The sequence below is a fragment of the Convolutriloba macropyga genome, unplaced genomic scaffold, assembly GCF_964194025.1.
Source record: "Convolutriloba macropyga unplaced genomic scaffold, txConMacr16.3 SCAFFOLD_863, whole genome shotgun sequence".
Lineage (NCBI taxonomy): Eukaryota > Metazoa > Xenacoelomorpha > Acoela > Convolutidae > Convolutriloba > Convolutriloba macropyga.
This window is the reverse complement of record NW_027453062.1, coordinates 34,570-56,452: the sequence shown is the minus strand read 5'-3', so window position 1 is coordinate 56,452 and position 21,883 is coordinate 34,570. Positions and strand designations below refer to the sequence as shown.

The 21,883-nt window shown below is 33.8% G+C and overlaps 1 protein-coding gene across 1 annotated transcript in view; it reads right to left on the bottom strand.

Moving 5' to 3' along the window:
- Positions 1 to 1,001: 1,001 nt before the first annotated feature.
- Positions 1,002 to 21,883, bottom strand: part of LOC142358016 (uncharacterized) — a gene marked incomplete at its 5' end in the record, with an annotated part of 35,553 nt that continues 14,671 nt past the window's right edge. The window contains one exon of the mRNA XM_075409489.1: positions 1,002 to 1,301. Within this exon, the coding sequence (XP_075265604.1) occupies positions 1,175 to 1,301 (127 nt within the window). The remainder of the gene's footprint in view (positions 1,302 to 21,883) is intronic.

Sequence of the window (21,883 nt, the reverse complement as noted above, 5' to 3'; positions counted from 1 at the left end):
TTCTTAAAAAAAAGCTAACAAATGTCAGTGTAAAATTTTTCTAGTTACTACGGACAATTAAAGACACTAATTAAAACCCCCTCAACAAGCTTAAACAATTAAAAAATAAAACAGATGCTTGCCAATTTTTGGTGAGAAAATTGGTTTTGCATGTATTTCCTCTCGTTATTAAAAAAATGGGAACAATAATTAATTTTGAAAAATCAGAATTGAACATCCATGTTCTCTGAACATTATGTGGCCATTGACCGAAGGGACGTTTTTCATTAATTTTGGCGTTTTGTGGAAATGCTAATAATTCGTAAGCATTTTTGATTTTGTTCAATCACCCTCCATGATGAAAACAGTAACTGAAACGTAGAAATAACTAATAACTTAGATAATTATATCTTCCAGGAAGGTTAATATTTTATTACAAGTATTAACAATGAAATCAATCTAATTCCAGTTTCGAACATGAAAATAATCAAAAATTTTAACTTTTTTATGTTTAAGTTTTTACTTCAGTCCGTATTCTGAGACTTAATTGTTCTTGTGAACAGTGATAGGGGTAATTGCTAAACTGCTAATTGTCTTCTTTATCTACAATTAGCCTCGAGCTGAACATATGAAATCAATCACCACTTAGATTTTCTTTCATTTCGTTCCGAACAACACTTTGTTAGATAGCAGATACTGTAACCATGGAGAGAAATGAGCTACTTATGGCGTAAAAATTAGTTAAGAATTATTGTCACTAGTCGTCGCACTAGCCCCAAAAACACTCAACGTGCAACTGAGATTCAGGTATGAACTTGAAGAAATTTTGAACTAAATCCGCATACTGTACGTTTTTTTTGCACAAAAGATTATAACCCTAACTGTAGTATATGGTGGCGGGAAATTGTAATATACTCGACTAAGTTTACTCGAGCAATCCGTTTTAACCATACTCGGTGAAACGTGATGAAAAATTATCTTGAGATCAAAATAGTTTGAATTAAAGAAATTGATTACCATTTACTAGTTGTTAATATTTACTGTAAGCTTAAGCGTATTTACAGAATACTGTTCTCTTATATGATTACAACTTTCAAAATTAAACAAATAACATTTATGGGTCGAAATTGTGGCAATAAAATTGTTGGTCAAATCGAGACAGTCCTTTTCTATAGATGGAATGAAGGTAGATTTTTTAGTTCTTTTTGAAATCCAACTCAATTAGTGCTGTTGAGACAGCCGCTGAATGGCGCATTTCAAAAGAGTCAGGTAGTCCAAGATCCTCGAATTCATCATCTAACTCTATAAGGCACTCGTTGATACTGAAACACACTCAAATTTAACATTGACCAAACAAAAGGTGTCATTTTATCTTTTGTGGACAAATACAAGTAAAAAGAACACTTAAAAACCACTCTGAAGCAAAAATTGCTGAAACTAGTCAGATAGTTGTTTTGGAAAACAAGAGGCTGTAAATTAAGCATTGAATCCGAAAATATTTATACCCGGGTCGAGGTGTCACCGCTAAAAATTGCTAAAAGACGTAAGATTTGCGGTGAATTTGAGTAAAAGTGTAAGATTCACGTTCAATGCGATGAATGCTGTGAAAAAAACTTTCAAGTGGTGAAAAATTTTCACCGCTTAAGCGGTGAAAGAAAATTTTTCACCGCTACCACCAAAATGCGGTGAAAAAAAAATTTTTACCGCTAAAATCGCAAAAAATTCACCGCGTTCAACGCGAAAAGATGCGGGCGCTTTGCGGCGAAATAAAGTTTTTTTCACCGCTATTCACCGCTAATCTTACAATATTTTTTGACCAAACATCGACCCGGGTAATATCTGCATATTTATCGGGAGCCACGGCTGTATGTCTTGTGACATTTTTTGTGTATTACTACAATTAAGCATAAGGATCCTGTTGTGGTTTGGGATCGACCTTTGTTATTTGCGGTATTAGTTCGGGTAGAAAATAGGTGGTAACGAAATCATAAACTGGTTTCAACATTAATTAGTAACAATTAAATAATATTAATTAGAGTATTAGCGTCACTCATTCACCAGACGAATCAGCCAGTCTTGTTATATTGCTGCTTGTGTTTGTAAAATGATCAAGTTATTGACTGTCTAACTAATTTGTCATGATATGCATCAAAATTCGGCCATTGTTACAAAACTGTAACTCACCGTTTTTCAACTCGTCCAACGCAAAAATTGAAGATTATTTTTTTAGAAAAAAGAGCTGTGAAGCAAAGTTTTACACAGAACAGCTTGTTGAGCAAATAATTCAATTTATTATTGTGCGCATCCGTCTCAAACCGGTAAGCTCTTGTATTTAATATACTCAAACTAAACTGAGAACCTCATATGTGCTGTTAAAGAACTAACTTTCATATCGAAGTGTTGATGGAACATGTAGAATTTGAATGATATTTACGATACCGATATCACGAAGAAGTCATGCGTGTATAGGAAAAAATGCCTGCCATTATATAACAATGGCTGAAACAATTACTCCAAAAACATACAAGAATGTTAATCAAAAAAGCAAAGACTAAGTATTAATCATAATAAATTCAAAAATCAATTGCTGACTTGACAATAGTTTTATGTTTCTGGAGAATGATAAAACTTATTGATCAGACAATAAAAGGATTAGAATGCAAACTATGCTAATGGACAAAGAAGTTATGTCTGTTTCTACAAGGACAGCTTTAGTGCAACTTATATGAGAAACCACCAAGGCGCAATCAAGTTCATTTCTGATAATAATATGTACGATAACAATGAGTGCTAAAGCAAACATAGGTAAAAAATGATTAAAATATGAGTAATTATAGTACGTTACTTCAAATGTTTTTACCTTACAAAACAACCGACTACAGATTGTTTTTTTTTTAAAAAAAATAAAATTCAATTGTCGTTTTACGAAGCAATTGGGTTGTTTGCCGCTTTAAAAGAGTGTTATATGTTTTTTCGTACTTTAATACTGCTAGTAGAGTTTCTGGCATGTGTATCTCTCTTTCATTTACGAGTATAAAGACTAGGGTTGCAAGAATTGATGCAATATAACTGAAGTTTGCTCAGTTTTCTCGAAATTTGATCATACCGTCAACAATCTCTACTCACGGAAACTTTCTTACATAATAGAAACTGGTGACATTATCCACGGCGGCATCATCGGCCAAGATTTGTCACTACTATGGTCACTAATGTACACAATACTTAAGAAAACTACATATAGATTTTTGCAAGCGGAAAAAATGTTTTTTAACTAAGTAGAAGAAAAAATTTTCCAAAAATCTTTGTAAAGTTCGTTGCCGGGGTTGACGTTTTCCTGTATAGCAAAATTTCAGGCGCCATTGGCAGACCATTGAGAAACAAGGCGTTGAAGAAGTTCGCTGAGACTTCTTCCTTTGCTACGTATAGTCTTTTGAGCAACTCTTGTCCTCTGATGAAGAAGCTGAAAGAATCCTCAGAACCCTCGAGCTGTAGTTAAGCAAGCTGTTCCACCACAAAGAACACTGTCGGCGTCTCCACTCTCTGAAATCTTTCTTGCAAAAAAACTCAGGGCCTTTGCATCATCTTCGATGCCGTCATCTCCCACACAGCCATGTCTCATCAGCATGAGCGTTGTTGACTCTACAGTCAGGGCCAATTGGCACCAAACATTGTTTCGTTTTCCCTTGATGTCAGCGTCAACTTCCTTCTCAAATGCATTATTCAGCACCCTGTGGTTCTTCTTCCCATCATTGCTTGCCACATTGGCTAATGGTGCAGGCTCATTAGGTTGCTCCTCTGTCGCAAATAAGGATATGCAGAGACTTGTTGTCTGCATCATTCCCACAATTCTCGTGATTCAGACTGGAAAGTCCGTGCAATTCATTTGTAGATCAGTAGCATTAATTTCTATTGATCCGTCCTAGTTTCAGCAGGCAAAACTGTTGTGAAAAAAAGAGGTGCAAAACACAAAATGATTATGACTATCAACAGCAAATCAATTTTAATTTAGAAAAATAATTTTTTTGACTTAAAAAACTGATGTACTCGTTAACTATTGCGTTTTAAACTAAGTAGAACAATTTAGATATTCTAATAAGTAGAAAAACTTCTTAATTAAGTAGAAGAAATAAGATATAATAGGAACGCAGTGAATTGAAATATTCTCATATGCGGGATGAGAAGCAGTTTTAACTAAGTAAATGTTTTAATTTCTTAATAATGAGAAAAAAGATGATACTTTACGGGAGAGATCCGATTGTTAGATAAAGATGAAAGTTCCATTTTGGGGAGGAAGAACGTTTAAGAAAATTAGCTGTATATAGCCATTATCATTGCGATAAAGTCGATATACAAAACTAATCTTATCATCATGATTTATAGTGGGTGTCGCAGGGGTTGCACAATATGGATTGCCTGTGCAAATTTCCTAGAGCAGTAGCAGGAGATATCATAGATACTATGCTTTTCTCGATAATTTTCCAAAATTTCTTTTACACTTTTGGTGGTATCATAATCAGTCAAAACATGCTGGGGAGATTTTACATAAAATCATCTCACTCTAATAAAAGTTATCTACATTCATCAGTTTGAAGCGTATATTGATTCTAAGCACCATTTAATGTTGATTCAGTCATATAATTTTTGTGACTTGAATCAATTTGTCCTTGTCTTATGTAATCTGTTAAGTTAAACTCCCTTCCTAATGATTATAACTGTATTTAAGTCTAAAGTTTGATCAAAATTTTAACCCCCCACTCAGACTTGAACTGATTGCGTAGAGTCTGTTCCCATTAGAACAGTTCGAAATATTTCCACCTTCGATATGATATGGTGAGGATTTACTGAAGATAGTCTCATCTTCCAAATTGATCCTAATTAAGTGAAATTTTGTTTCAATGTTCTGGCTCCTCTTCTGCATGACTGGGATTTGGCACAATTTGATACAACTCTCTTTGTGCTCTCTAATTGCTATGGAATTTTTCTGTTGGACGTTCCTCCAGAAGTTGTTTCAGACACAATACTCTTTGAACTGCTGCTGCCATTCTCTAATATTCTGCCTCTGATGAAGAAAGAGCAACTGTGGCCCACTGGCCACCCACCTGAGTGCTTCAAGTAATAATCATTTTCAAGTAATGATCCGTTTGTTTTCTGTCGTTCGCATTAACAGAACAGTCTGCATCATTTTCCCCCACTGAATCAAAACTAGCCTCATTTATGTAAGTAAGTTTTAAATCTTTTGAACATTAAAAATATTACTGAAGTCGTTTTCCCGATAGCCAGTGTTGATTGCCTGGTGACTTCATGTGTCTGGACAGAATGTTTACTCGCGACATGTTGTCTGGCCTCGTCTGTTTGGCGAGATACAAAAATGATCCAACTAATTTTTGTAGATCCTTTCAGCATCTTTTTTTCTCAGTTCTGTGCTGTCTGAAGTTTCAACTGCACATCAGCTGGAGTTTTTAAAGGTGTTTGTTGATCCGTTTGAAACTGCTAAGAAACTGTTGCTATGTAGGTCTTTGGTCGAGTGTGACTTTGCCTTTTTCTCGCCTGATTCTTAGAACCCGAAATCAGTGTAGTCTCTCTCAGTATTCCATGTGGAGTTTTGCCTCGAGTGCCCTCCTGATAACAGAAGTCAGTGTCATGCTTCTTGACGCTATAATGTTTCGTCAACCTTGAGCAAGATGAATTTGTGACCCTCTGTCTCTGCTCTCGCGAACAGCCAATGATCACTCCCAATTCTGTTCAACCCTTGTTTCTGTAAAAATTTTGCCAGCTCCCTATACCAAGCCGCATCTCTCAAACCATAAGTTGATTTATTAAGTTGACATAATAACTTCTCTCCTTTTTATCCTTGCTTTATAAACACCTGTGGTGGTTCTAGATACAATTTTGTTTCCAAAGTTGTGTGCCGGAAAACCGTCTTTACAACAAACTGGTGCGTCGAATGGCCTTGCACTCACCAATATGTGTCCCGACGTCTCCATAAAAAATGCGGAACATTCCTTGATCGTGTCCGTGGTCTGAGCTCTGCTCTTTTTGCGTACCACAATGCAATTTCATTGATGCCAACAGTTTCTTACTATGAGAATTCTTCCGTGTCACTGTTTTTCAATGTCATCCCTCAAGTTTTCACGCCATCTGCGTCAAGTCATTTATTTATTGCAGTAGGTGTGCCCTATTTCTCTTTGTTGCCATTTTCTTGATGACTCTCAATTGTTTATCAGATCCCCAGTTGCCGTGAATCCTCAACTAGTAGATCATACGTCTCTGTGTAGTCAGCGAATGAGCCAATTTCGGACTTTGTGATGATCACATCTAAAACTGCCACCACCTTGCGTCTGTTGGGTACGTACTCCAGAAAGTTATCCGTTGTCTCTTTCAATGTAACCATTAAACTTTCCTTCCAGTTCATGTTTGCTAACGTTTTTGTCCCTCTTCCTTATGAACACTGTGCAACAAAAATGATAATTTACTTATATGAAGCTCAGATTTTATACCCTGCATCAGCTCGCCGGGCATTTTTCTTCTCATCGTCTCAAAAACCAAGTTTCTGATGCTTGTTGCCTGAAAAATAGCTCCTCTCCGAGTCGTATTGTGAAGTCTTGAGTCAATGAGCAAGCATCATGCTATCTGCAACAGTTTCCTGTAGCACATCTCAGCTAACCCAATATGTTGTGGCGTCTGGTATTTTTTGTCTTATAGAATGCCTGGATCTACACGGTATATCTTGAACTGCTCTGGGAGAACTCCTTTGCAATGCATTGCCTCAACTTCTTCGGCGTCCTCGCACTCATAACAAATTTCTTCAGGCTGGCCAGTTTTTCACTCTGTGTCCTAATCAAGTCCACAAACACAACCTTCGTATACTGGTGTGCAAACGCAATGTCAATTCTAAATTCGTATAATGACTCCACTCTGAAAGTTCTCATCACGTCTGTAAACAACCTCTCCATCTACTGTTTTGCTTTGTTCTCTACCACTCTTGGCACTGGAGACTTTGTGTTCTTGGCCAATTCGCCCACCTTGCAATTATCATCGACTTCCCCCTCTGTCTCTTGTGAATAACTGATCATTTCCGCCTACTTCAAATGACCCAATTGTCCGTGCCATTTCCTTGCACAGTCAATTTTAATTTCATAGGAACACATCTTGAATTCTAGAACGCTGCAGGGTAAGTAAAACAAAACATTTTCTTGTGTTCACTTCACCCGAGCTGCCTTACGAAGTTTCTAGAACCTTTTTTTCTCGAAGGTGATGTTGTGCTCCCATTCCATGTATCTTGAGAAAGATGGAAGGTTTGACGAATAGTCAAGCACGCACGAAGCATTCTTGAGTTTGCATTAAAATTCCTCTTTGTTTGAAGGTATGCTGATCTTCACACAGCCTCTGCCCAACACTCCAGCAGCCTTTCCATTCGGATCTCTGATCACTAATAGAATGGGCACAAAGTGCAAGAACAACTGACGTTTATCAGTATGTGATCTGCACAACCACTGTCCACTGTGATTTCTGCTGTCTTCCATTGGGTAAGAGCTGCCCAGTACTCCTCATCTGGTGAAGCCAACGTTGGACTACTTATCACTTACTCATGTTTGTCGCCATCTCTTTGACTCTTGCATGCCCCTGGCATCTTAATTGCTACATTGTACTGTATCGTTCCTCCTGCAGTCTTGGCAAAGTGTCCAGGTAACCCAAAAACAAAGCAGTTTCCTCTCTTTGGTCCATTCTTGAACTCACGCTTCATGACCAGTGCCACTGAACCACTTTGTCACCTGTGTCTCTGTACTGTGCTGTCATGTAGTTGTTGCAGCCTCTTCCTAAACTAAAGTCGTAGCCGGGTTGAATTTTTTCTGTTTATCAAAATTTCAGGCGTCATTGGCAAAACTCCAAGAAACAAGGCGTTTAAGAGGGTCTCTGAGACTACTTACCCTGCTTCTTGCAGCCTTGTGAGCAACTCTTGTCCTCTGATGAATAAGCCGAGAAAATCCTCAAAATCCTGGAGCTGTAATCACGCAACCTGTTCCATCAAAATCACCACTGTCGGTGTTTGCACACGCTGAAATCTTTCTTGCAAAAAACTGCAAGCTTTTGCTCCATCTTCGTTGTCGTCATCTCCCACAGAGCCATGCCACATCCGAATGAGCGTTGTTGACTCTACAGTCAAAGCCAGATGGCAGCACACATTTTTTCTTTTCTCCTTGATGTCTGCAACTTCCTTCTCATAGGCATTCTTCAGCACCTTGTTGTACTTCTTCAAATCGTTGCTGGCCTCATTCGCTAGTGGTGCAGGCTCTTTGGGTAGCTTCTCTGTCCCAAATAGTGAATTGTAGAGACCCTTTGTTTGCATCATTGTCACAAATCTCAAGCCTCAGTTTGGAAAGTCTGTGCCTTTCCTTTGTAGGTCAGCAGCATCAAGGTCTGTTGATTTATCGTAGTTTGAGCAGGCAAAATTGTTGTGAAAGGAAACGTTGCAGAGCAAAAAGTTATTATTACTGTCAACAACAAAATATTTTTGAATTTAAAGTTCTAGAAAAAGGAGGAAGAACTTTTTAACTATGTAGAAGAATTGAGATATCTCAATAATTAGGAACGCAATGAATTGAAATATTCCCATGTGCGGGATGAAAAGCATTTTTAACTAATTAAATGTTTTAATTTCTCAAAAATAAGAGAACTACAATAATGTTATCTCACAGGAGAGCTCCCATTATTAGATCAGTATAGAGAATTGATTTCGGAGATGAAAATAAAGGTGGAAATTCGATTTTGGGGAAGAAAAAGGCTCATAAATCGGCTGTATATGCCCATTATCATTGCAATAAAGTCAATATACAAAACTAATCTGAACATTATGGTTGATAGTGGGGGTCGCAAGGGTTAACCAATGTGGTTTGCTTCTGCAATTTCCCTAGAAGCAGCAGCAAACGATGCCATAGATTGTATGCTTTTACACTTTTCTAAGGAATCTTTCTCATTTTCGGTGGTATCATAATCAATCAATACATGCTGGGAAGATTCTAAATCATATCATTTCACACTAATAGTAGTTATCTATTTTCATCAGTTTGAAGCGTATATTGATTTTAAGCACCATTTCTTGTTGATTCAGTTATTTCAACTTTGTGACTAGAATCAATTTGCCCTTGGCTTTTTAATCTGGTAAGTTAAACTTTGTTTCTAATAATTCTAACTAAGTTTAAGACTATAGTTTGATCGAAGTTCTATCACAACTAGTACTTGAGAACTGCCTTCTGCAGAACATCTGAAATAGCCTAACTATCGGTTTAACAAATTGCGCTACTAGTTTTCCAAGAAATGAATGATATACCGAAGAATTTTTGAGAAATGATAAACCTTTTGTTGGTCTGCGTTTGTTTTTTTTATCCGCAGTTGCTGCAAATGTTTAAAATTTTGAAAATTGTTGGAGCTTGCCATTAGTTCTCATAATTTAGTCCTCAATTCCATAATCTGATATTTTTAATTTCTTTATTAAATTAATTCCTTTTCACTTCTTGATGGTCCACAAACTAATTCCAATGTTCGTGACAGAAACCCTGAAGTCTAAGTTGAGTGGTAACAAAAGCTAAATATGTGCAGTTCCTTTTGTTAAGTCTGCAAAGTTCCACGTCTGCGCTCCACTCTATCTTCCAATTGAACGCTTTAACAACACGAAATTTAGTTACATTTTTTAGGGAAAATAGCTATGCTACTATAATGCTTTATCGGCATGGAACTTTAATGATTTATAAATTAAAAACAGGAACACAAGAAAATTGCATTGACGAAATATTGGCAAAACGGGATCATAGTTGCAAAAACAACTATTTGCCAAGAAATGATTTCTTTGTATACCGAGCTTGCGTCTGTTCAATTGTCTTTAAGCAAAATATGGGGAACAAATTCTCCAATATTATTGATAATTCTTGGTTAATGTTGTAATTTTAAGTCAATTCGTTTTGTGAGCTATTAAATTTAATAATTGACACCTTTAGATGTGTCTTGGTTTATTTTTTAGTTATGTTACCCTGATCTTTTCTATTTCCATGCAAACGTCGGACAAGTGTAAGATTTAGCAGATTATACTTATCAGACATCACGCTTAGCTTTACTGTAAGTACTTTTTCTGGGAAAAATCAACAGCAATTGGCATTTCCAAACAGAAATTTCAAGTGCATAAATAAACAATAAAAAGACAATCAAACGAGTGAGTTGAAAACATAGGACGTAAAATGATCTTGGATGACTCTAAATTCGGGAGTAATATCGGTGTTCTCCCGTAAAAGCCCACGTCAGAAAAAATAGCCCCCGATTTGTGTTTGTTTATTCATTGTAAATGAGATGAGTTGTGTGTTCAAACAGCCACTTAGCCCAGGAGATAAAATGGGGGAGTATGCGCAATTTAAAAAATTTTTAAGTTGCTGATTCTTTGTTCTGTTGATGATTAATATAGGTAAAATATGATGATTAATATAGGTTGATGATTAATATAGGTAAAATATATTTCTGGGCTCTGTATTTCTTTAAATAGCATGTTGAAAACAATATTAGCTGGCGCCTCTTCAAAATTAATTATCGTTAAACTTTAAGGAAAAACGTTTGCAACAACACTTAAGATTTGTCCGACAAATTTAACAACCCGTCTCAGTAAAAATAGGCTATGCAATAATTTAAAGTTTTTCAGGTTCATGTTTCCAACTTTTCCGTTTCAGTTTTCCGTCAACAACTCGAGAACACATACATTGAGACCACTTTTTGTCAACTATTGATTGATTTTTGGAAAGTAAAAGAAACTTAGAAAGTAAGAGAAATCGAATGAATGCTCTTAAGATTTAGGCTTCAAATTTCTGAAGAAATCCTAAAGGGAATGGTGTAACAGAGTTGGAATTAGAATAGGAGAGTGTCAAAATGAGCCAGTTTGGTCTCCAAATTTCGTTAGAGCTCAGTGAAATTCTATTGATTTTAGAAATAACAAGGAGGCTCGGTAATGTGCGTACGCACATAATGTTCCGACCCAGCTCATCCCCATTCTTGACTTAATTGGCTACCAAATGACGACGAAATGGAGAGAAACTTTTAAAAACATATATATCGTTCAATAAACAACCAATGGAATACAACAATGCCACGCTAGAGGGCCGATGGAAGGACTACTAGAAAAGACAATAATAAAAACCAAACAACAAACATTATTTTTGACCGAAACTTGATGTCCATATAAAAAAATCATACCAAAATCAAACTCGCATCAGATAAAACCTAAACAAAACAATTTAACCTATACTTCATTAGAAAAGATATGGGACCTATCCTCAATGCGACTGGCTAATAGGTGGACGAAGAGAGCAAAAAGGTGCGAAGTTCAAGAAAAAATAATTTTTTATTTTTGAAAACAAATAATTTCACAGTTATTAATGTCATTAGATATCAACTGAATTCATTAGGGTGTTCATTTATGTCTCCATTAGAAGCTATTGAGACAAGTCATTATCATGTCTTTAATTGCGCAAGATTTTAAAGCCAGTGGAACTTAGGATTTTTGTTATAAAATAAAAGGAATACAAAAATTCTTTAAAATTTACGAATATATAAAATCTCAAACATTTTTAAAAATCTCGTAGTAACAGCGGAAACAAAGCCGAGAAACAAATGTTTGAAGCTAAAGCGTTATCATGATTAAAATATAGCTCACTGGAAACGGGTTGTGACCTTTGTTTACAGATACTGAGCTACAAATCGATCGACAAACTATTTAAAAAATGACGAATCCCGAAAACTCAAATATGTTTTTGAAAACAAATTTTTTCAAAAGTTGTAACAGAATTTAGATTTCAACAAAAGTTTATCAATTAATTTGCAACACCTCAAGATACCAATTGAGCCTGCTAATAATGAGACTAAAACACGACTCACCAAATCACAACAAATACATAAAGAAGCCAAAACTTCAAACATTTTTCAGATATCATACTCTTCATGGCACAATAATTATAAGATGTTACCTGTAGGAACTGTAATTCATCACTTTCACCTCATCTTAATATCAACGAGTCTTCCTTCTAAAAAGACTACAAAAAGTAGTGTAGACTTGAAAACAAAAAGAAACCAAAAAATTGAACAGTATAGAAATCTCGAAAAGTTTTTACGAAACTGAAAAGTCGAAGCAATCAGTCACAAAGATTAACAAAGAGTTACATGGTGATGAAAAAAAAGCAAAAGGGAGAGATTTATTTTTTCTTTAATTTAATTTGAAATTCGTTAAAACAAACAGCTATAAGATAAGATCTATAACTTTATCTTTAACTTAGGTTAAGTAATAGGCACTGGGGAAGCAATTGGGATCTGTTGTTATCAAAATACTCCTTGTTCTAACGTTGTGCATTTTCCCTATTTGGCTTGCCTTCTATCGGACTTGTCAATAATAACATAATTTGACAAGTAAACAAAATGAACTAATAAAATATGCAATTATGCTCAAAATTTAAGAAATTAAAAAACAAAGAGACCATTAGTTGAAAATAAAACTATTACCGGCTTTAATTTATTGCTCACAGGAACTTGATTTCCGCCTGTTCTTACAGCGACTGCGCCCGAAGTTGGGAGAAATAAGATAAAATAGTGGCAAAGTTCAAAACCTAACCAGTTTTTTTTCTGAAACAAATATATGCAAAGTCATAACAGACCTTAGATAACAACTGAAAGAAATGTCTAGGTTCATTTATACTTTCTAGAAACCTAATTGGATCTTTGATTGGGGACATTGGGCTACAAAAAATTTAACAAATGAAAAGAAAACTCATGAATTCAATAAAATTTAAAATTTTTATGAAAACAATTGGTCAGAGCCATAAAAACCGTGAGCTTAACCCTGAAATCATAAAACAATCTTGTAGGGCCTCGTTTATTGTAAACAGCTTCTGTCATTAATTGAGCTCTGATTTGAAATTCTTGTCAGTATATTACATAAAAAACATTTACATAGTGGAAATATTTTGAAAAAAAGGTCGCGCCCCATTAAGATCTAGTAATATTTTTATCTTGGTCTAGAGATCCTTGGTGAGATCAAGATCAGCCCGAATTTTGCTGCGCGTCTAACAAAACACTCAATCGTTCTGAGAGTTGGATCAATTTTTAAATAAAAATTTTTCAATTTGTTAAAAATAAACAAGGCATTTTGTACAAGTATCGAGTTTAAGTTTGCAGAAGACTTACAAAAGTATAATTTCAGAAGTCAGCTGGAGTACAACTAGAACTTTTTCAAGCTTAAGAAGAATATGGCAGCAGTTTTAAGGTGTCTAATTCCACAACATTTAAACTAAGTGGGCTAAAAATGTAACTCTGGTCCCATTTTTGACAAAAAAAAGTCTGAATTATGAAAAGTTTTGCATAAATTTCAGTCAAAAAACTCGGATCGATCAATTCGGCAACTCTCTTCTATCTTTAGAGATAAAACCGATAAACACTTCGGTAATCAATTGTAACATATTTTAGCAAAGTTAACGAAAATATGGTCAAAGATACCGAAAACGTGAATAAAAACAGTTCAATTTTGTCTAGTATTCACAAAAGAAATAAACCTCGATAACTCCCTATAAAAAGCGAAAATTGAAAAAATCTTTTTAATTCCATATTTTACGCTGGTCGGGCTTTCTGATGATACCACTCACAACTCTCTGCGATAATTGTATCGATCGGCCAAAATTGTCTGGACAAAAAAAACATTTGAGTACATAGTTCTTCCCCCACTAAAGTGGGTCGGAGCAACTATTTTGTCAATAAAGAAGATATCGCTACACTATTTTACTGATCTACCCGCAAATTCTTCAGGACATTTTGAAAACCAAGCAATTGAGTTCTGTTTTAACGTTGCTTGTTTAATTTTTTTCGTAATGCTCAGAACCTATTTGAAAACAATTTATAATTCGCGAGTGCAAATTTTTCATTTCCTTATATTAATATTTTAACATTAATAATTTACACTCAGTATGTGTATGTGTAAGACAATTACACCACCTCAATTTTTTTCCCTTTAGAGAACATTTTCCACAAAAAATTGGCTAGATTTTTTTTTCTAACTAATTCTCAGTTAAGTGTTGGCCATGCGTGGTTTAACTGGATACTTTATGTCTCTGAAATCATTTTAATGTTTTCCTTTGCTCCTTATTAGGAATCTTTTACCATACGCTCAGGGTCCCACCTATTTTTTTAAACTAAATTACTATCTACTAGGGCGTATTTTGTTCACGAAAGTTGACAATTTCTAGAGACGATGCCCAAAAATAAATATTTTTGAATGCTTTTCGGATTTTTGTATCTAAAAAAATAAATATAAAACTCTAATTCTGTTGATTAAAATTGAAAAGAACGTTAATTCATGAATTCAATTAATCAGCATCTATAGAAGTTTACTAAACAAAAATTTTCGGTGGCTATAAACATCATGATATATGGCATATTCTAATCAATCGAAAAATTAAAAGAGGACTTCTTAAAGAAATATGTAAAAAGTTTTTCCTGTTTAATTTAGGCCTCAGAGAGTTCAATAATTGAAAAAGTGAAAATTTTCAGATGACTGAAATCATAGTTCTTGATTCCACGGGAAAGAAACGTTTGTCTTTTCATTGACCACTAAAATTCTATCAGCAGTGAGAAGGTAGCAAAGTAAGCACAGCAAATGTTACAAAATCACACAACGGTAGGTTAGAAGTGTCAAATCTTTGGTGATAATTTGAAGCAAGCAAAATTAAAATGGATAATGGTGAAAATTCGTTTTGACAATGAAGTGAGCGACAATAAAATTTTTCACCTTAATGAACCGAGAGCTAAGGGAAAAAATATATAGATAAAAAAATTGAGATGCGCACAAAAAAGTGCAAATAAACCAGCAGACGTTAACTGAAAATGTGTTAGGATAAATGGTAATTACGAAAGTGAATTGAATTAAGGCGTTCAATTAAATTTTTGTCTTTATGTCTCTTAAATCATTTTATGTCTCTGAAATCATTTTAATGTTTTCCTTTGATCCTTATTATGAACCTTTCACCATACGCTCAGGGTCCCACCTATTTTTTAAAACTAAATTACTATCTATCGGGGCGTAAACTTCCTTTTATTCACCAAAATTGACAATTTCTACTAACGATACCCAAAGTAAAGAATTATTTTTGATTTTTTTTTGAATTTTTGTATCTAAAGTTTAAAATGAATGTAAAACTCTAACTCTGTTTAAAATTTGAAAAGAACGTTAATTCATGGAATCAAATGATCAACATCTATAGGGATTTACTAAATAAAAACCTTCAGAGGCTAAAAACAGCATGATAAACTTCATATTCTAAGCAGTCAAAAAATTTAAAGAAGACTTCTTAACGTCATAGGTAAAAGGTTTTTCTGTTTAATTTAGGCCTCAGCGAGTCAATTAATTGAAAAATTGAAAATTTTTAGATGACTGAAATCATAGTTTTTGATTCCATGGAAAAGAAACGTTTGTCTTTTCATTGACCACTAAAATTCTATCAGCAGTGAGAAGGTAACAAAGTAAACAAAGCAAGTGTTACAATATCACAAAACGTTAGGTTAGTAGTTACGACATCTTCAGTGTCAATTTGAAGCAAGCAAAAGTAAAATGGATGGTGGTGAAAAATCATTTTGACAATGAAGTAAGTCATGTGCGACAATAAAATTGTTCACACTAATGAACAAGGAGCTGAGGGAAAACTATATATAGATATTAAAAAGAAATTGAGATACACATAAAAAAGTACAAAGAAAGTATACCAGCAAATGATAACTGAAAAAGTGTTAGGATAAAAAGTAATTACGGAAATAAATGAAAATAAGGCGTTCAATTAAACTTCGTCTCACCTTTTCCAGGGGAGAGAAATAAAATTCCTAATGCGCGTACTAAGCAAAGAAAACTAAAAGAAAAAACCAACAAGAGCTGGCATAGAAGCTTTACACCTGCCTAACCATTTGAAAACTTGTTACCATGTGGAGCACTTCAACCCTGCAACGAACATTCCAAATGCAATGAACAACCGAAGTAATTATGCATTTCTTGAAAATTTAGTTGGATCATTCCTTCCATAAAAACTTTGAAAGGGAGAATCGCACTTCCTAGGGCGCGTACTACACCAAAGAGGAAAGAACAAGCCAAAACATAACTTACCTACACCAAACTTACCAATCCAAATGCTATATACTTTTGGAGGGCCTAGAGGTCCTATACATCTTTCCTGTGCAGGGCTCAAACCCTCCCCCCTCTTTTTGCAGACCCAGCAATTATGCCATTACACTATGGAGCGCTGTTTGATCAGTGGAAAATGTTTGGAAACAATGGGCTGCTTCGGAAGAGGACAACTCAAATACTGATGATCTTTTAAATTTTTTGTTACCCACGGGACAGCACTTCCTAGTAGTCATACAAGGATCATATATGATGTCATACAAATCATAACGTATTTGCTAGTACGATCCTTGTATGGAGTCCCGGGGGGTTATTATCTGAAAACAACTTTTGTCGTTCTCAACATGTTAGTAAGAATTGTCCAATTTTGCTTCGCTAACGTTTGCTAACGCCAATTATGGTTTCTTGTTCTTTATGAAAGCTCTATTAACTTTACGATTGCGTTGCGCCATTAAAAATTTTTTGTGTGATCCTTGTATAACTACTAAGAAATCATACAAATCATATATGACCTAGAATGATTACAAAAAAAATAAATTGTTCTTTAAAGAATGGCTCCATTGATCAAGTTTTTTTTGGTATCAGTTTTTTAGGGTGCAATGAAATAATCATTTTAGTGTTAAATTTGATATTTTGTATGACCGATGTATGACTACTAAGAATTCATACAAATCATATATGACCTTGTATGATTACTAGGAAGCATATACGACCTAGCGTGTGAATACTAAGAATTTTGTATGATCAACAACCCGGGTGTACCTCACCCTCCAAACAAATTTTCAACTAGTTCTTAAACAACATGAACCATGAGCTTCGGAAGTTCCTTAGTCACGCATTTTGTTTTTCTTAAACAAATTTTCTGTCCATTCGTAAAAAAAATTGACTTTATCATGTCTTGAATTAATATAAACGATGCATTTTCCAAATAATAATTTTAAAAGTTTAATATAACAACAGCTTTCGTTTCTTTGACCTAAAAAACACGTTTCTAAACTTCATCACAGAAAAATTATAATCTAAAAGCACTCAACAAATTTTTCAATGTGGAAAATTTTATCCCCATATGAGAGTGGGAAATTTTCTCCCAGAAAATGAAAAGGAGGTATCTTACCACAATAGGATCTTTAATCCTACTTTTACAAAACTTAAACATTACCCCACATTCTTTTGCCAACAAAGTTGGAAGCGCTTTTGTGTCCTCCGAGTTTTCTCTTTAATCTAATGCGATTCAGTTCTTTTTTTTTCAATTTAAACCTCAAACATCTAACTTCTAGTGATGCAAATATGTGTTCTGCGTTTAAATGATATCGGTTATAGTTAAATATTTCTTTATTTTGAAATCTTCAGATCGTTTTAATAATTAAGTTATTTACTCCAAATTTTCGTTATTCATCAGAACTTGTAAGCATTGTACACTCCCAACCAGAGGGAGAGTATAAATTGATAACACCAGTGAGGCTCTACTGGGAAGAGGCTCTTTAGTTCTATATTATAAATAATTAATACGAGGTAAAAATTAGAAGAATAAATCAAGCGGTCTCAAGCTTATTTCCGGATTTAGATAAATCGATTTGGAAAACTCTTATCTTGATCATTTTACAGCATACCCTAAAATATGAGAAAAAAATTGAAAACTTTAAAAGTTTTGTTTAGAGTGCGTCAACTAGTTCTAAAATCAGATAGGTGAAAAAGTGGCTAAAAGAAGAAGCAGCAATTTTCTAATTTCCTTTTTAAAAACAATAAATTTGAATAATAATAATTTTGTTTATCAGCAGTATAATAATGTCGTAAGACTATCTAAAATTGTTATGGGTTCTTCCCAAAAAATAACTAAATTTACAAATTGCACGTGGCAACGCTCAAACTAATCAATTTAGAAGTGCTGATGCTCCATTTTTGTTCATTATAGTATCTCTATCAAAATTTTCGGGCAATGATACGAATCAAAAATCACTGGAGTATTGCAACTTAGTTGATCAAAAAGTAAAACTTTCACTATGAGTAGTTCTATTGTCGCTGAGGAAAAAAATACTGAAAACGGACAAGGATCAATTCGAATTCGTTTATCTGATACTGTCTTAAAATGGTTTAATTTTATTGATAAAATTAATATCTTAAATGATATGGAAAAAGAATTTATTATTAGATTTGCTGACGGTCCTGATAAGTTTAAGCACATATTAGAATTAAAGAATACTTCGCAACACAAAGGCAAACTAAAAAAACAAAGATTTATTTTAAAAAAATTGTAAAATTGTCGAAAGTAGTTTGCCGAAGGATTTAACTAAAGTTACTAAAAATGCGCGCGCACTAGAAGTACTAATTTTATCAAGAAAAATAGATCAAATCTAAACTGATTTTATTAGTAGAAGATTGCATAAAATGACGTCTTTAGAAGATAAAATGACGTCTTTAGAAAGCCTGATTGAGAAAATTACAAGTTCAAGAAAGAGCAATGATTTCAGTGCCTTACAGGAACCAATAACTTTCTCGGAACCCAAATGTAAACGAACGAGCAGATAACACTCGTATATTTTAAAATATTCCATATTGGGAAGAATTATTAGAAGAGAAACCAAATAATCCTTCATTTAGTATAAAGTAGAAATGCTGAGTTTGAAATAACAACACTTATACAAAGCCAGCAAAAAAGATAAAACATTAAAAATCCGATACCAAACTCCTTTTATGAAAACTAAACACTTACAATTCGGGAAGTAGTCTTAAGTATTTCTCATTTGGTTTAAGCAAAATCGATAATACATCCAAAGATTTCCACGATTAAACCAATAATTTGAATGTACAACTAGTCAATTTTATGAGCGATAAAAGCAATAATCTCATTAGAAATCACACCAGTTGTTGCATAAGGTCTAATTTGCAACAAGAGACGGAGCATCATTAAACTCGTAGTAGAGTGAAAACAAATTTCTTTGGATATAATGAGCTAATGAGCAGAGAATAGTGTTAAATAATGCCATCTCGGATTTGTTTCTGTTAAACTGATAAGATCTCCAAAAAAATTAAAAGCATTATAGTAAACCCAAGGCTCGTATATTTCTGAAATTACAGCACCCTGCTGCCGTAGAAAAAATCGCTGTAGCTTGGAAAGTGATGTCATGATAGAACCTGCTTCAGTTTGCGCTTTTATTAATTATACAAAATTTCTTGAACTCAACTTACTAGATCTTAATATATAATATCAAAACCTCAGGCAAGAGAACAAGGATTTACAAGGGCTTTGAGATACGTATGAAAGGTTGTACATTTTAAAAATCACATTTCGATACATGTAAACAAATCATAGAGTATGGGTAACTGAGGAGAGATCATCTATTTAATTAGGTGTGAATTTTATCATGCTTTTCTGTACGTTTTCTACTTTGATATTCCTACAGATGACTTAGTAAGTAATAACAGAGGAGTACTGCGTTACAGCTCGTTGAACAACGAAAAAAACCTTAAGGTATCAAAAACAAATTCGATTATAATACGTCAAGTTCTACATTTTCCAACTAAAGTTACACCCCTCTACAAGCATAAGTGCACATATCAAGCAATGTTTTTCAAATGTATTTTTTGTGCCACGAAGAAGATCAAGCAAAGCTGAAATGCGGTTTGTGAAAACTATTTGCACTAAGAAGCAAAACAGTTTTCCCTTTTATTCAAAACCAAAGTTGATCAAATCACATTATTTAGAGGAATAATCGGACTTACTATATATGTCATATTGGGCAAATATAAAAATGCAGTTCTCTTGATTTTGACGATTTCAAACTTTAATTTATCAACAAATACGATGAACTCGATATTTTTTTATGCTAAACACAAACAAAAATGATATAACTAAATCTACCAAATCAAAAAAGAGTTAATTAGATAATTTTTTTGACGACTTTTCAATATTGTCGCAATATGCAGCTATAATACAAACCATTTGAATCAATTAGTTTTAGATAAAATATTAATTGCTTCCCTGATCAAAAGAAAGGCTGGATTTTAAAAAAAATTGTACAAATTTATACAGAAACTAGGTTCGGAAACGTACGCAATCAAAAATTACAGCATTTTCAATATAAGTACAGTCAACTAAATATCAGTAGTTGTAAATTTAGAGAACAATACAATCCCACCTCCTGACAATTAAAATTAAAAAAGCTCAGTTTTTTTGCTAAAACCACTTATATTAGGCATAAGATGCCATGCTATGACAAAATATGACAATTCGCGATTATAAAAATTACTACTACGAGGAGTTTAGAAACATTTTAAACTTACAGGAACAAAATAAACGCATACGTCATTGTTAATCAACTAAACCCATTAAAGAACCTAAAAAACCCTTGCCTCACGGACCAAAGTGTTGCCTAAATCAAGGGACTTTGAGCTGATAAAATAGTACAAAAATAGTGAAAATCAGGATTATTTATATTTGTTTTCTCTAAGGGCGAAAAAGCCAGAAAAAATATCAAGAGAAATTTTTTATCATCTATTGTAGCCTATCAAGTGAAGGAATTAAATCTAATTTGACCGCTATTATCGACAGAGAAAAAAATAATAAGTTCATTAGACCAGAGCTTTACAAAAGTTCATTTTACTCAGAATGATCTAACTGAGAACAGGTAACTTCAGCTTTCAAACATAATAATTAGATTTACATAGGTGTTATCAAAATATGTCATTATTCGTTAATTATAGAAATGCAATGTAGCTCTTATAAGGACCGCCAAAATAAAAAAGGCTCAATAAAATAACTCATGTAACTAATATACAAATAACATAAGTAATAACATCAACTCAAGTAACTAAAATACAAAATTAAATCAGCGGGAAATATAGGATATCTTGACAAGAATCACGACTTGAATAGTTCTATGGTTAAGCTTATGAAAACTCTTCCTAAGAAAGATTGCACTAATAGATTTTGAATACATTTTATAGATCCTCGCTATTAAACGCCTATTATTGACACTAATGATTTGAGCTGGACTTTAGAACAATTACAAGTACTAGTAACTCGTGTTAATGATCTTTACTTTATGATTAGTGATCAATCATGTGCGCGGCATCATTTTTAACTAACAGCCGATACCAAAAAATAAACAGGACTTATTATACTAGGAAGGCAATAAATATCTCCAGGAGGCGTCCATGGATCAAACAATTTCCTAGATGTCTTAATAAGTTAATGCGATACTCATTCGGCAAGTTAATTAAAGGCAAAAAAGGTTATTATATATCTCAAAAACACATTACTACCATCAAAAAGAAAAAATGCTTTAAACTATCAAAAAAAATTATGTCTTGATTAGAAGGCCAAACTAAACATAACACTGGATAAAAAAAGTTCTTTTTACAAAAATGAAATTTCCTAAACAAGCTATCTCGGTAAAAACTTTTGTGCTTATTTTATCATGTTTTGACGATCTACAAAAAACTGTGTCAAAAATGACTTTCTAAGCGGACTATGGGCCATTGGTTTCTATTCAAATTACGTTACAATTTTTTCTTTAGACGCTGAGCTCTTGTATAACTTAGCAAGAGCGACGTAATTTACAAATAGTAAGAAAAACACGAGAAATTATTCAACACGATTTGGCAAATCATACGTAATACTTTGGCATGCAATATATCATTAACTATACTAATGCCGAATTATCTATTCCATATACACAAATGACTTTTCTATTTTAGGCACTGGTTGCATACTCATACAAA